At 43.1% G+C, this 15,580-nt stretch overlaps 1 protein-coding gene across 2 annotated transcripts in view; it reads left to right on the forward strand.

Annotated features, from left to right (window-relative positions):
* Positions 1-12,411, forward strand: part of ptp4a2b (protein tyrosine phosphatase 4A2b) — a 32,278-nt gene extending 19,867 nt beyond the window's left edge. For both annotated transcript variants that reach the window (XM_080007734.1, XM_080007735.1), the window contains 6 exons: positions 5,224-5,508; positions 6,042-6,150; positions 6,478-6,570; positions 8,779-8,909; positions 10,367-10,441; positions 10,852-12,411. In XM_080007734.1, coding sequence (XP_079863860.1) covers positions 5,504-5,508; positions 6,042-6,150; positions 6,478-6,570; positions 8,779-8,909; positions 10,367-10,441; positions 10,852-10,963 — 525 coding nt within the window. In that variant the 5' untranslated portion in view covers positions 5,224-5,503 and the 3' untranslated portion in view covers positions 10,964-12,411. The remainder of the gene's footprint in view (positions 1-5,223; positions 5,509-6,041; positions 6,151-6,477; positions 6,571-8,778; positions 8,910-10,366; positions 10,442-10,851) is intronic.
* The last annotated feature ends 3,169 nt before the right edge of the window (positions 12,412-15,580 follow it).

Genomic DNA, 15,580 nt, shown 5'->3' on the forward strand with positions numbered 1-15,580 from the left:
TCCCGAACAAAGCACTGTATCACTAGGTTATAAGGAAAGTGCCCCCTTCCTCCCACAGTCTCCAAACATCCATCCAACCAGACATGGCAAAAACTGCCCTGCATCTTGGCTTTGTCCCCACACAGTAAATAATCCTTTCAGCTGCACCAAAGCGGCACAGTTTGGTCACGTCCAACTTAACTCCAGACAAAACAGCAGCCCGAGATCCAGATACACGCCAAGACCACCAGACAGCGCTGGACACAAGACGAACATCTGAACCAGTGGGAGCAAAAAAGATGGATTCAGACAAAGTGTTGGTGTCTCACATCAGTACTAGCACCTGGGACCATGGGAAATTATGCATTTCATGACTTTTTCCAGTGTACAAAAACAATCATTCCACTGCCATAACTGAGTTTCTTCTGTGGTAAACAAAATCCATTTTTATGCTCTTTTCTGATTTGGTGCCAGGAGCTCAACTGGATTTGTAGGCCAAATCATAGGATATAAGGCTGGATTAGAGCGCAGCAGTGTTCATATGAGCACTTCACAATCCTGCTAATCTTTTCTCATGATTCACACACTTAATAGTTGTCTAACAGCAGGTGGGAAATGACACCCCAAGGAGATCTGGAGGGTTAAGGAGTTTTTCTTTCTTATGGCCCTGTAAAAGTTGCTCCCACCATCATGGGCTTCCATCTTGATGAAGTACATTACAGGGCAACCTCCTGCGGCCACATGACGTCTTTTTTTTTTTTTTTTTTTTTTTTTTCCCCCAATTGTGAACTACAATGGAATTATTGAGCAAGGCACATTTAATGACTGACATTTGCAGATTATTCTGCACACACACATAACTGCTGTCTTTGAGAAGCACAAATCTAAAGACGGCGAACAGATGGACAGAGTTTAGTGTTACTCCAGCACTCCCGAGAATCTTATCTTCCCTTGAGATTCTTGTGAGAGGCAAAATATCTTGCAGTATTTTGACATGAAAACAAACATGGATGCCTGCTTGCTGCTGTGGTTGTTTGTGCAGCGAGTATGCAGTGCTGTCATACATGAATGAGTCTGCCACAATTCCACAAGTGGCACCTCTATTTCTAAGGCCACACTTGGCGCTTTCTTTGGCTTCACCATCGTGCATGCACACAATCTCATTGGCTGTTGAAAATTGCCATTGTGATTTGAGGCTTTGATTACACTGTAAAAGATTTTGGAAAGACTTGGCCCGATAAAATCAACCATGTTTGAATCTTGACCTGGCCGATTGGGATCCTATAGAGACAGATTTAAGTCTTTCCCTCACACGCGCATTTCGATGACCACTACGATTCTACAGCGCGACTACCCTGGCCTACCACAACTCAGGCCCTAGCTTTAAACGTCCCGTATCAGATGCTTCCTATATAAGTTTTTTGTGCTCCTCAAACAAATACATTTATTAGACCTTTTTTGCAAAGTTGCAAGCGCACCACAGTTCATTTTAATGAGACATAACTATGAGGACCATTCTGGTCCTCATATTACATCTTAATTTAGAGGACGTTTTTTGGGGATGAGTTCAATTGGGACGAGTTAAATTAATTGCCTCAACAATTGTGACAGCTCTCCTTAGCAGTATTTTATCTATTTACTAAATAACTTTGGGTGTATTTCTGGATGGTTTTGGCTGTATTGTAACACCAGGTGCCACCATAGTGTGGCCGTCCTCAATCCCTTTTTAGAAGGATACAAGCGGTTAACTTGTGAACATGAGAATCGAGGCTCCAATTGACAGAGGTTCAGTTAATCGCTGACTGTATTGGCTTCTTTGACGCATTTAAGTTGTTGGTATCGGGCCACGCATGGCCGTCTGTTCTGCCACGCTGGAATGACATGAAATGTCATGCTGCACACTTCTTGGATTAGCCGGCTTTCCTCCTGCACGTCTTTATCAAATGCTTATGTTCTTGTGTTCCTCTTGTTCGAAGATATACCGCAAGTCTATCACCTACCCATACCCCATGCCTCTGCTCTCACATGCTCTCCAACCCTCTCCTCCTTCTCTTTCTCTGTCTCCTCCTTCCCTCTGTGTGTAGCCGCTGTGTGGGAGATTTCTGGGGGAGGCCGGCTGATCGGGGAGGCTCTCCCTATCAGCTCTCACGCTTCCCCCTCCCTCCAGCCTCTCGGCACTATCATAGCGCCTCGTCAGGGGACCACGTGAGGCAGAGTAGGGCACAGAGGGAACTCTCTCTGGGCCAACGCCGAGGCCTTGGTGTTCACTTATTGACCCTTCTCCCAGTTTAGAACACACACACACACGGCTGTATGCAACTTTAGTCATTTCACGGAATCTCAAGGGTACATCTATTCATGTTGCCTGGGTTAGTGTATAACATACCCATATCTACAAAAACAGGAAATCTCAGCGTCCATGTAGGCTTAAGCATTGTGATATAGCTTACCATATGACCTTTCAAACCCCTGTTAAACTGCACAGAGGCTACACCATTCTCCGATAGACGTGTACCACTATTTTCTTTGGCTTTTTTCACTCAATATTCTTAAAAGTCGTGTTCCTGAAATTGGTTGTCTAATTGCTGCTTTTCAAAGCTAATGGTGGCAATGGGGAATAATTGGATCGCCTGTGTACACCGCTTGCCAAAGTGGAAATGCATGAAGAATCATCAGATTTGGAATTAAACTGCTTCTATGAATCAAATAACGTTCCTATTAATCATAATCATTCCTTGATTGTAGATGAAGTTGACTGTTGGTAAAATGCATTACACTCTACGTTTAATGTACCTTTTAACCTTTTTATTGTGCAGTGTCAGTGCTTGGCAACTCTAATTTAATTTACCATGGTGAAGGGGCGAACACCAACTTGGCTGGCAAGAACTGCCGGCAAGTCACAGCAGCGTGTTTGCAACTAGTAGTCAAAGGAAATTTGGGACACTAGGACTCGTAGCCCAATAGCTTAGCTTTCTGCTGACTGCACAGGTTATTATGCTAATGCTGCTTAACCGGTCGCTACGCACACTCGCCCACTTCCAATGACCTTCCGAACTCAGAAACCTACAACGTACTCCAGTGTTTGTCCTGTCGTTCAAGTTTTTTCTTTATTTAGCCCCACTGTTGACTGTATAACACATCAGTTTATCCATCTAGCCGAGCTGTCATTGCATCGGGTTTTAAGTTATTCTGGCTCTGTTCTTTTCTTGCTTCCTTTCATCTCCCCCTAGTGTATTTTCTCCCCTTTCTTCTATGTGAGGCTCAACAAGTGAATAGCACCTGTTAACAGCCCCTTATGCCCCTCCGTCTCCATCTCTTCTGGAGGATTAGAAGCCGATGACAACGAGGCTGCTTTGCCTTTTATGTCTTCTCCCTGCTCGCCTTTTCAGCAGGAGCTTCAATCTCTGTGTGTGTGTAAAGGTGACGTCTCGTGTTCAGCACATCACAGAGGTGGTAATTAAAGGCGTTACATACCGTCTTGGCCCTCTCCACACCGAGTCGTTTTGATGAGTGGCCTCGGTAGCTGCTGCACTGGTATAAAAGACAGAGCGAGGGAAAGGGAGGGAGGTGGAAAGGAAAGCCAAGGGAGTGGGTGGAGGCCTCCGTTTGATAATACAGTCTGTGGTTGGCACTCACAAAGAGAATAAGTGACAGTGGCACAAGAGGAAAATAAGAGTCTGTGCTGCTTAGAAAATGAGGAACAGCCATGGTTTTTGCGAGTGATGCACCAAAAACACTTTTTCACTGTCTGTACAGATTCTCATAAGATCAGAACTGTACTTATAGCAGACAACAGAATATGACTGAGGGACTGAAATTATGCAAATAAGATGCTGTCATTGGCTGTCATCATGCCGTATTGGAAGCTTGCCAGTTTTGCTATAATTTACCAGCAATGAGTATTAGCAACTGGGCATGGGCAATTGTACGTAATGCAGTGCTCAACTCGCTTACATTTTGTTCACTAATCCAAATGTACAGCAAACGTTTTTGTCTTTAGTGACACAAGTACTTTGCCATTTTGAATCGTCCCAGAGTAATACGCAATTAATCACTCATTCCTAAAACTTTGTGGCGCACGCCATTGTTCCAAGGAAATGGCCACAAAGTGTTCTCTTTGATCACGATTGATCTGATGTCGGAGCAACATGTTGCCACTTTTCAAGTCACACTTGAATCTTGTCCTAAAAGTGTTCCTGCAAATTTTCTTACTGTGGCTTAAAAAAAAAAAGGTGAACACCTTTTGAGAAGTACAAGGGGTCGTACGCGGACATGCCGAGGGATCCTCATATTCTGAAAGGTGAAAGTGTGGAGCGTGGGAGTCTGAAATGCTTTGGCCGTTTGAAGCCTCGCCCACCCTGTAATCCTCAACTTGTGACTACCGCCTGTGACACGGTGTTCAAGTCCAATCCGCTTGCATCTCCACCCCCACCTCTCAGTCCTACCTCACATGTGTCTGCCTGGTGATAGCCTCCTCCCTCAAACACTCCCCTACCTCCCACCCTCCCTCACCCCCGCCCTCCTTCCCCGCTGCCCCGAGACGGTTCCAGCCAGTTTGCGGCGGCCGGGTTTAGACTGTCGAGGTCTTGGCACACGATGACTGACTGCCCTCTGGCCAGTTATAGACCAGACGCTACAGGATTTTCAAGGCACCCTTTTTAGAGGCTTGTTTGTGTGTCTGTGTGTCTTTTTTTTTTTTTTTTTTTTTTTTTTTTTAATGTTGTCTGTTGCCCCTTCTCTCCATTTTGGTGACGGGTGTCGGGTGTTCTGACAGGGTGATGTAACCCAGAAGTATAGTCGAAGCAGGGTCAACTCCCCTGAGAGATGACTGGAGAAAAGCTTTCTGTCGCACTGCCCGGTTTCCCCAATATGTTTTCTACAACATGTCCAGGTCTGCAGACTATTGTTCGTGATATTGCACGCTCTTGGAAATATCTTCAGAAGTTCTCCCATGAGATCTAGGAGTTCCTTAGGAATAGGTCCAACGTGATCAGGACATTGCCAATATCACAGTGTAAGGTTATAACACACATCCACAGTACTAGTAAAGAAGAGCCATTTACTGGCTTAGACGATGATGTAATGTGACAGCTCCACCTAAGAATTATAGATGGCACGATAACTTGATTTGTTTTGTTGACTGCATTGATTTTGGCTGACAGTCACCTAGTATGGAATAGACAAAGTAGAATTTTACTGGAAATCTATCTCTAACCTTTCTCTTTAACCTGTCTCCCTCTGCAGTGTTTCCGTGTTGATTGGGGCCGTACCTTTATGGCGTTTGTGAGTGTCAGCGGAGAATTCTGCCAGGCTCAGCACCTCGCCTTCGTGGACAAGTGAATCGGCCGCCCCCCGAGGGACTACGCAGCCCAGAAGCCCCCCTGACCACCGGCACGCTGGAAAACTGACTCTTCTGAAAAGGCCCCGTTGGGATACCGCGTAGTCCTCGGCCTGACCGCCGATCAAGAGAAATCTTTGCTTTCCGCTTTCTTCTCCAACAGCCAATCACAAACAGCTCTCCTGAATGGGGTAAACTGATCGGATGACTCCTGGATAGTCTCCCCCATCTTTTTTTTTTTTTTTTTTTTTTTTTTTTTTTTTCTTTCTTTCTTTTTTTTTTTTTTTCATATTTTTTTTTCTTTTGTATATTTTCTTTCTTTTTTTTTTTTTTCTTTTCATATTTTTTTTTCTTTTGTATATTTTCTTTCTTTTTTTTTTTTTTCTTTTCATATTTTTTTTTCTTTTGTATATTTTCTTTCTTTTTTTTTTTTGTTTTTTTATTTTATTTTTTTTACATTTTTCTTTTTTTTTTTCTTTTTTTTTTTACATCCCAGAGTGCTGTGGACTAGTTCACCTGTTTTGTCCCCCCCCCCCTCGCCTTTGTACATCATCCCATAGTCGTGCACTTGTTGTCTTCCTGGCCCTTCCTTGTCACTTTTATTTATTTTACCTTGTTTTTTTCTACTTTTACTTTACTGAAACCTAGAAGTCCTTGCTGACATCTGAGCCAAACAGTCCTCTTCGTTTTTGTAAAGAATATTGTATTGTAATTGTTTTTTAAGCCGTCTCGCCAACATGAATCGCCCCGCCCCAGTCGAGATTGCCTATGAGTGCATGAGGTTCCTCATCACCCACAACCCTACCAATGCCACGCTCAACAAGTTCACTGAGGTGTGTCCTTCTTAATTGATTATAGCTTAAAATGACATAACGTCTAAAGAGAGCTTTTCAAGAGATTATTTGTCACATCTGGTAATACTGTAGCTCTATGCAACTATAATATTGAGTTCTGTGCTTCAGTTATTAACAGGAACTTAGGCATGGCCTCTTTTTTTTTTTTTTCTTTTCTTTTTTTTTTGTTTGAATATTAAACTTAAATAATGAGAAAATCGCAATGCCATAGAACACAATGCTACCATTGCAGTATTTCTCGGAAGTTTAAATATTACAATATACCACTTCCTCCTTTAACCATCGCCTCATTCATTCTGTTGCCAGGAACTGAAAAAGTTTGAGGTGAACACACTGGTGAGAGTTTGTGACGCCACCTATGACAAGGCTCCGGTGGAAAAGGAGGGGATCCAGGTCCTGGTAAGAATGAACACACATACGCATGCAAATCAGTTTTAATTTGCTTATCCTCACCAACAAATTTCAATTCCAGCTGGTCTCAACATGTCATGGTGCCCGGCAGTAGTCTATAAACAGGAATCTGAATCACCACAGGAAACAAAATAAGACGCCAAAATGGTTGCCACTAATAAAAACATTCAAATCTGTTCCAGTCTAGCAAATATGACCAAAGATGTTACATTTTTAGGAGGTGGGAATTGAAACTACAGAGCGATTAAGCTTGACCGGCAGGCGGCCACAAAATGGGTTTGCAAACGGGAAGGGATTAGCTGAGATGCTGCTTCGTCTGCTTATTATACACTAAAGCATGCAATCTGCAATTGTGCCGCCAGGGGTAATTTATATTTTCAAATTCCAGTTAAACGTTACAATGTGTATATATTTTGACAGTGAAACAGTAGGATAAACAACTGTTGAGCGTGATGGTTGTTGCCAACAAAGCACTATTTCCCTTAGTTTCAGAAAGGATCATCGTCATATACTTGTCCAGCAGTTTGGCATTTAACGTGTTAATAAAAAAACAAAAGTTACAGCAAAGCATATTTTATTGTAACACAGGATACTTTGCCCTTATCTGAGGCTGCATTGCTGTGCCCAGTTATTGGAGACACTGCAGTACCCCTGACTGTTCTTGACTAACTCACCAGCACTGGCTGCAGTGAAGTGAATGTGACTTTCTAATGAACCTTTTAAAGCCTGTAGAAATCACTTCCAATGTCAATATTCATCTCAATTGTATTTAATTTATTGTGACTACTTTCATATTGTGACTTGGATTCAGGCAGTTGTAAAACCTTTTTGGACTGTTTGGCTGTTCCTTAGTTTGACTGACTGATGAAAGCAGGTGTTATGTCTATGGTGATATTTTATCAGCTACATTTCCTGGTGTAATGCTAATTGCTAATACCAGGTCAAAACATACCACTCTTTATTATTTACCAAACCAAGATGACTGAATTCAAACCCCACCACAACTTTGAGCATCGTGATGGCTGGTTGTGAGATTTGCGGGAAGCGGAGTTAAAATTCTGGTGTGTGTGTGTGTGTGTGTGTGTGTGTGTGTGTGTGTGTGTGTGTGTGTGTGTGTGTGTGTGTGTGTGTGTGTGTGTGTGTGTGTGTGTGTGTGTGTGTGTGTGTGTGTGTGTGTGTGTGTGTGTGACGAACTCTTCCATAAATCCAGCGGAGGGGGGTAAAAGTCTATTACAGGCCACTTCAAATCCTTCATACTGTACATAGCACAGTAGTTTGTATAACTAAACACCTCATAAAAATACTCTTGGATCATTTCTTTTTAGCTGCTAATATTTTTAGTAGAGGGAAATTCAAAGTGGTTCCCTCTGAAGTATCATTGTTCCAAAACTCATTTCAGAGCACATTTAAGGGCATTGTGTGTGCACCCTGGAAATGTGCACCTAAGGCTTGTGTTGTAGGAATGTAAAATGTGCAAAAAGTAGTGTTTTATTTTCCTTGTACAGCATAGGGTGTCGGAGCATGCACACTCTTTTATATGAAAATTCCTACAGTTACCACATGCACAACATGGTCAAAACTGGATTAAAAAGAAAATCCATTGTACAATGTAGAAAAGAAAATCTTTCATTTACCCAAATAAAATATCTTGTTCTTTTATAATCCTCAAACACACTACACACATTAATCAACAATGTAAATACTTTACTATTTGTTATTACATCAAACAAAGGTTACACCTAATACAAAATACAAAACCCAAACCATCAGAAGACAGCCTCCATGTAAAACTTTATTTACATTTAAATTACATACTTTCATTTACCTCCTCCTTGACTGAATTTTCATACTTACAAGATCTGTTGAGATCTAGCTAGTGTTTGGTAGCCATTGCTTTTTAGCAGTGGTTTACCAAGTTCCTTAAGGGGAAGGAGAAACGGCTTTCCCTTGGGGGCCAAACACACAAACAATTTGTTACAAGTCGTCGATGCATGTCATTTATTTTCACGGGCAACCAAACACCGCGGGTGACAAACACAAGGAGAGCGTAGGAGGAACGTGCTGAGCCCCCGTAGAGACTCCTGGGTCAGCAGAGGCTCAGACAGATACAGGATCAGGCCGCCTGCCAAGGCACTCACAGGCCCTCCTGGCTCCACACCATATCCCAACACACGATATTTGTTTCTCTACGCTCAGGACTGGCCCTTTGACGATGGTGCACCCCCCCCCACCCAGATTGTGGACGACTGGCTCAACCTGCTGAAGACCAAGTTCCGCGAGGAGCCTGGCTGCTGCATCGCCGTGCACTGCGTGGCAGGGCTGGGCCGGTGAGTCGACCCCGACCATGACCCCCCTGGCCCCACAGCCGATTAGTCATCTTCTCCACAAGATTCACCCGTTACTCCAATCACTTGGCTCGTTCGAAGCATGTCAGCGGACATTATGAGACTAAGTTAAGCTTCCCTAGTGCCTGTATACACCCTCCAGATCTTTAGTGCTTTCGTTCTGTTTGGACTGTGAGCCTGACAATCCTGTTGGATTCCAACCAACATGACCTCACGTCTAATCCCGGCTTCTCATTGAGGTGGTTCTTTGTCTGGGCATTCTCCGGAGTCTAGACCAAGGTCCATTAAATTTCCCGCAGCTTTGCAGTCACCCCAGAATACCTTTTTTATTTATTTTGATTTTTTTTAACCTAAACCATCATTTTCGATCATTGGAAGTCGTATTGGAGGCAATCTTAAACTTTAAACAGTGTTGGCTGAAGCACATCTTTCCATACTGGATCAGCTTAAAGGATTCTGATGCCAATCACTCAGATCGACTCCCAATTATTGAAAAAATCAGGTCTAGGTTAAGAAATAAGAAGCGTTTTCCTTCAATCACATCCCCACCATGCCCCGTGAGAGCTACACACCATGCCATGCTGAGGCGTGGTGTGTAGCCTGAGGCTGAACTGTGGTTCTATTTCAAAGAGATAAAATTGCTAATTTATTGATAACTGCTAATATCACAGAAATGTGATGCACCCTGGAAAGTGTGAAAAGGACTCTTCCGACTGCAACACCCCCCCCGAAAATAAAAGAAAGCCTTCATTCCAATGCTGCAGCATTCCTCAAGCTGTACTTCCCAGACTCCGCCCCCACATAACCACAGCCATCTGAGTTGAAGCATCACCACGCTCCGCTCTGGAGAGTGCTGTTTGGCCTTTTTGTTGTTGTTGTTGTTTGTTAGCCCACCGTTGCCCATTCTCTTGGTCTCCTTTTCACACGCTTTTACCTTCTCATCCACCCCTCTCTGGTTCCATCCCTCATGCCCCCCCCCCTTTGCAATCCAAAAGAATGAAAAAACTCATAAGGATGTGCTCTGTCAGCATTGAGATCCGACCCTTCTAGTTGTCGAGAAATGTTTTCTTTTTCCCCCCTTTTTCTTTTTCCTTCTTTCTTTTCACTCGGGCCGCTTTGTTTGGTGAGAAAGTTTTCTTACTGTAACTTATCTCTCTGTGTGTGTGTGTGTGTGTGTGTGTGTGTGTGTGTGTGTGTGTGTGTGTGTGTGTGCGTGCGTGCGTGCCCGCCCGCCCGCCCGCCCGCCCTATGGGGCGGCGCTGAACTCAAACACCCCTGTAGGTTTCCCAGGCCCTTTTCCCAGGTTTATACCCCCCACCTCCAACCCACGTGAACCCTGGCATTTAACTCTTCTACTCTCTCATTTCTCTCTTTCACCCTGAATTCCTCTCCTTCTGATCCTCATCCTTCTCCGCTGGTGTCTCTCTCCTCTCCCTCAGAGCTCCGGTCCTGGTGGCCCTCGCCCTCATAGAGTGCGGGATGAAATACGAGGACGCCGTGCAGTTCATCAGGCAGTAAGTTCCAGTTCCTCCACGAAAGCACTTGAAGGCTGCCAGTGGAAGAAGTACTCGCACAAATCTGTTTTACTGAAGTAAAAATACTCCGACACTCGATGACTCTCGTGAAAGTGAACTTTAGTACTGGAATACCTTGAAAATAACCCCTTTTGTGCTAAAGTGCGTGAAATGTCCTTAAAAAAACAAGATTCATCATTGAAAACCTAGGGATATTCTCCCTAGGTTTGTTGTTTAAATCATAACAAACAATTTTCCAGAATCACTTTTGCAACATGGGAAATGTACGTCAAGGCTGGTTGATCCGTGCCTTCTAGGGCTTCGGCTTTTTGTGCGGAATCCCGTCGAGCACGCCCGCTCCCACTGAGCAGCCAACTAACCCTCCTTCCTTCCCTCTGTCCTCTGCACAGGAAGAGACGCGGAGCCTTCAACTCCAAACAGCTTCTTTACCTCGAGAAATACAGACCCAAGATGCGTCTGCGGTTCAAGGATGCCAACGGCCACAACTGCTGTGTGCAGTAGGCACTCGGCCGCGCAGCGGGGGAAATCGATTCCAACGAGGGGCGAACGAAACGAAGAGCCAGCTCTATCCGTAATATATTGTGATGATTTGTTAACACGGAGTCATGGTTAATTGATCACAGGGAGAGAGAGGGAGAAAGCCGGCGATCGAAACGATAAAAAAAAAAAAAAAAAAAAAAAATGAAAACGGAATGAAAGAATCCAGATGTAGGGATCCACCAGCCAAACTAACCAACCAACGAGAAGGTCAAAGGTCAAAGCACACCAGACGGGCCCGCCTCCCAAATTAGTGGTCAACCACAGGCCGCAGGTTTTTTTCTCAACCTTCCATCCTGATCTTCACCGTTTTTGTTTTTTTTTCCTCCCTTTTCAGGTTTAAATCATGGGATTCTTGTTTTGTGTGTGTTTTTATATTATGAATTCCCCCCCCCCCCTCGCCCCCCCCCCACCACGCACGCACGCACGCACACATACACATACATTCACAGAGCTTTTACAATGGTGATGTAAACATGTAATTATATATATTTTTTAAAATACCAATACTCATTGTTATGATTGGCCCTGGATTATGTAACTTTAAAAATATTTTTTAAACCTTTAGCACAAAAACAGTTTGAAGCGTAATTTTCTTTCTGCACAAAAAACTCTCCCGGTAGGTTGAACTGAAAATGCAGTAAACTTGGTTTACGTCACTTTGAGTTTAGGGGTTTACTTTTAGTTTTGAATATGTCCACTATATTTATTCACTAGTTTATGATTAGTAGGGCAGTCTAGTGTTTGGCTGGGGAAGGACACTCTGTTATCCATTCTTTGTTTTTATTTTATTTTTATCATTTTTTTTTCTTCACTAGAGCCATGTTGATTTTTTATTTTATTTTTTAATATCTCGCGGGAGTGCAATAAACGGTCCACCTCAGAAAGCCCACCAAACCCTGCTGGCCGTCCTATAAATATATGCATACACACACACACACACACACACACACACACACACACACACACACACACACACACACACACACACACACACACACACACACAAGCTCATATGTTCACTCACACGAAGCAGTCGCATGCACACAAACACACACACACACACACACACACACCCACACATACTGATCCTTACGATAAACAGATATTTTTTTTGCCCCCAGTTCACTTCACGGCTGCTTTTTCCTCCAAACGGGTTTTTTTTTTTTTTCTATTTTATTATTTTTATTATTATTATTATTATTTTTTTTTTTTACACAAGTCCCTTAAAACATTGTGCATAAAATGACACGGAAACCAACAGAGAACCTTAGATCGAACTGTCAAATCCTTACTCTGAAGGAACGGAGGTGGTAAAGAAAGAATATGGTCAGTTTTTTATCATTGTACCCATTTTGAAGACATCCCCAATTCATATTGGTTCTTAAAAGATAAATAAATTGAGATAAAAAGCACAAGTGTCCTTTTTTTTATTTTGCTTATGTACTATCCGCTACAGGAAGCACAGGGTTAATTTTTGTTTTTTAGGTTGTGTTTATAAAGGGTGTTTCTTCACGTCGTGATGCTGGTTACACTTAAAACATCCTGTTAACATTACTTGGACTGATTTACGGACGTTTGGTTTCCACACAGGACAGACGGCGCCCTCTAGCCGCGCTAGTGAGCACGTCGCTCAATCTCAAGCCCCATCCAAACGTGGGCATCGCTTCCTGTTTTCCACATCCCTGCCAGCAGTGCACTGTAAACTTTATCTGATAAGCGTGGTGAGCACTTCCCCGTCTGCTCGTGACCGGTGTCAGGCCGGTATTAGCCGACTGATGACTCAGAACCATGTGGATGCACCACCTCCTCAGAAAAGATGACTTGGGCTGCTCATGACTCTTACCCGAGGCAAAACTAAAGCAGGAAACAGCGCCCACTACTGCACTAAGGCGTAGGGAAAAATGAATTAAATGACAGACATTTGTTTTCCATTAGGTCCATTTAAGTGATTTGCCAAGTTTTGATGTCTCAATCGTACAGCAATAACTTTATGAAACCAAAATGCATATGTTAGCAAATTAGTTCAGTTTTAGAGGTTGAATAAAGACAAGTCACTGCCCACAATATGTTGTAATTATATATTTGAATATACACAGGTATAAATGACCATTTTGTCAACCTTAGGGTTGTAGCCCTACGTGGGGCCACTTGATAAGCGGTAAGCGGTCGGAAAATTTCTAGGACATGATATTTCATTTTTAATAATGCATTTTGTTAAGTGAGTCTTAAATATATAATGTATATGTAATCCATGTATATGTGGATATGTGGTGTGTACTCAAATTCACACACAATAGCCGCCTAACATGAAATATGGAATATTTGCACTTTGTCCAGATATGCGCTTGTATCAGATTATTATTTAGCCTCAAGCTGTTGCTTATTGGCTTTAATTTAGTTTTTATAAACAAATGGTTATTTAAATAAATCACCCAGTCTCATGACGGAGGTTGTGTAGATGGCAGGGTGACCCTGCGGTTTGCAGGATTTGCCGGCAGCCTGACTTGTACCCACTTCTGCCACAACAACATTTTCCATGGAAACACAACCTGACCTTACACCTGCTTGACTATTTATTTATACACAAAGATGTTGTGAAGATACTGGACATAGCATACAGTAGAACTGAATATTCATTACAACTTTTTTTCCATGATCCTATGTAAATAGAGGAGGTGTGAACTTAAACTCAAATATGGTTCAAACTGTTGCAGTCCAAACCGCTTGAAATATTTTGCATTTGCACAATGGAAAGTGCCCAGAAATACAAATTACACCTGGGCCTTATACAAAATGAAATAGACTATAATGAAATTGTAAAAGTTCAACCCAAAGTGATATCTTCAGAAGCTCTTCTAACTACTTAGAAAACATGAAATAATTGCATTTGTTTTTTCAAGCTCCAAATAGAGAACTGAAATGTTAGAAATCTGCATCTGGAGAAAACAAACCTATATCAATGTTATGTGTTTCAGAGGGGCAATTCTTTAGTAATGGGCCACAAATTATGAAATTGTAAGATGATAAATACCATGACCGTGAGTGCTACAGAGAGACAAATCTGAGATCCTTACATAACTTAAGCATGACCAGCATATAAATAACCGTCTTCATAAAGAATGATCATGGAAGATCAAGAGACATCCCAGCAAAAAATCTATAAGCATCTACTTAAAGAGTTAGAGCAGCTAGGTACTGTAAGAACATAGACTGTTTTCACCTTTAATAAATATAGATATACACTACTCACAAAAAGTTAGGGGTATTTGGCTTTCGGGTGAAATTTCAGGATAAACCTAAAATGCACATTACAGGTGAACTTAATTTGACCTTCTCTAAACTTTTGAATGCACATGTCCAACTGTTCAATGTTTCAGTACTTTTTGCACAACTTGCTGTTGTCTAACAAGGAGCTGAACGGCAAAATTCACAACAGGTGTTTGATCCATGAATCAACCAATACATTTCCTGGTTCAATTAGAATTGGTATTTAAACAGTCCTCTTCATCATGCTGTTCACATTTTGACACCATGAGACCAAGACGACAACTAACAACTGATCAACAGTACCTCGCCATTGTGAGGCTTCAAACAGGATGTTCTCAGAGGGAAGTGGCCACTGAGCTTAGAGTGTCACAGAGTGTCATCAGCAGGTTGCAACAGAGATACAAAGAGACTGGAAGAGTCACAGAAAGGCATAGAAGTGGACGTCCTTTGGCCACATCCCACACTGATGAGGGCTTCATTGTGAACAGTGCCCTGCGGAACCGGATGATGAATGCCACTCAACTCCAGGCACATTTAAGGGAGGTGAGAGGCACCCAAGTGTCACGTCAGACCATTCAAAACCGTTTACATCAGCGTGGTCTGCGTGCTAGACGACCTGCAAGGGTACCTGACCACACCACCAGGCACAGGCATCTTCGTCTTGCAGGGGCCAGGGAGCATTTACGCTGGACGAGGGACCATTGGGCCTCAGTGCTGTTCTCTGATGAAAGTCGATTCACGTTGAGCAGAAATGATGGCCGCCAACGATGTTGGAGACATCAAGGAGAACGCTATGCATCAGCCACTGTTGTCACCAGAGGAGCCTTTGGTGGTGGTGGTGTTACAGTGTGGGCAGGGGTGTCTAGTCGATACAGAACTGCCCTACACTTTGTGAATGGTACAGTGACAAGCCCATGATACCTGAATAACATCATTAATCCAGTCATTGTGCCCCTGCATGAACAACACAGGCCTCATTTCATCTTCATGGACGACAATGCTCCAGCTCATGGAGCTCGCATCATTAGGGAACGGCTGCTGGAGACTGGGGCACCTCAAATGGAGTGGCCTGCACTTTCTCCAGACCTGAATCCCACAGAAAACCTATGGGATCAGCTGAGTTGCCGTGTAGAGGCTCGTAACTCTGTGCCCCAGGACCTCAATGACCTGAGGGCCGCCCTTCAAGAAGAGTGGGGGGCCAGGTCTCAGCAGACAATAAGTCGACTTGTAAACAGCATGAGACGTCATTGTCAAGCTGTAATTGATTCTCAAGGGCACATGACAATTTATTGAGACATTGACATTTTTTGT

Source organism: Zeus faber (assembly GCF_960531495.2).
Source record: "Zeus faber genome assembly, chromosome: 1".
Lineage (NCBI taxonomy): Eukaryota > Metazoa > Chordata > Actinopteri > Zeiformes > Zeidae > Zeus > Zeus faber.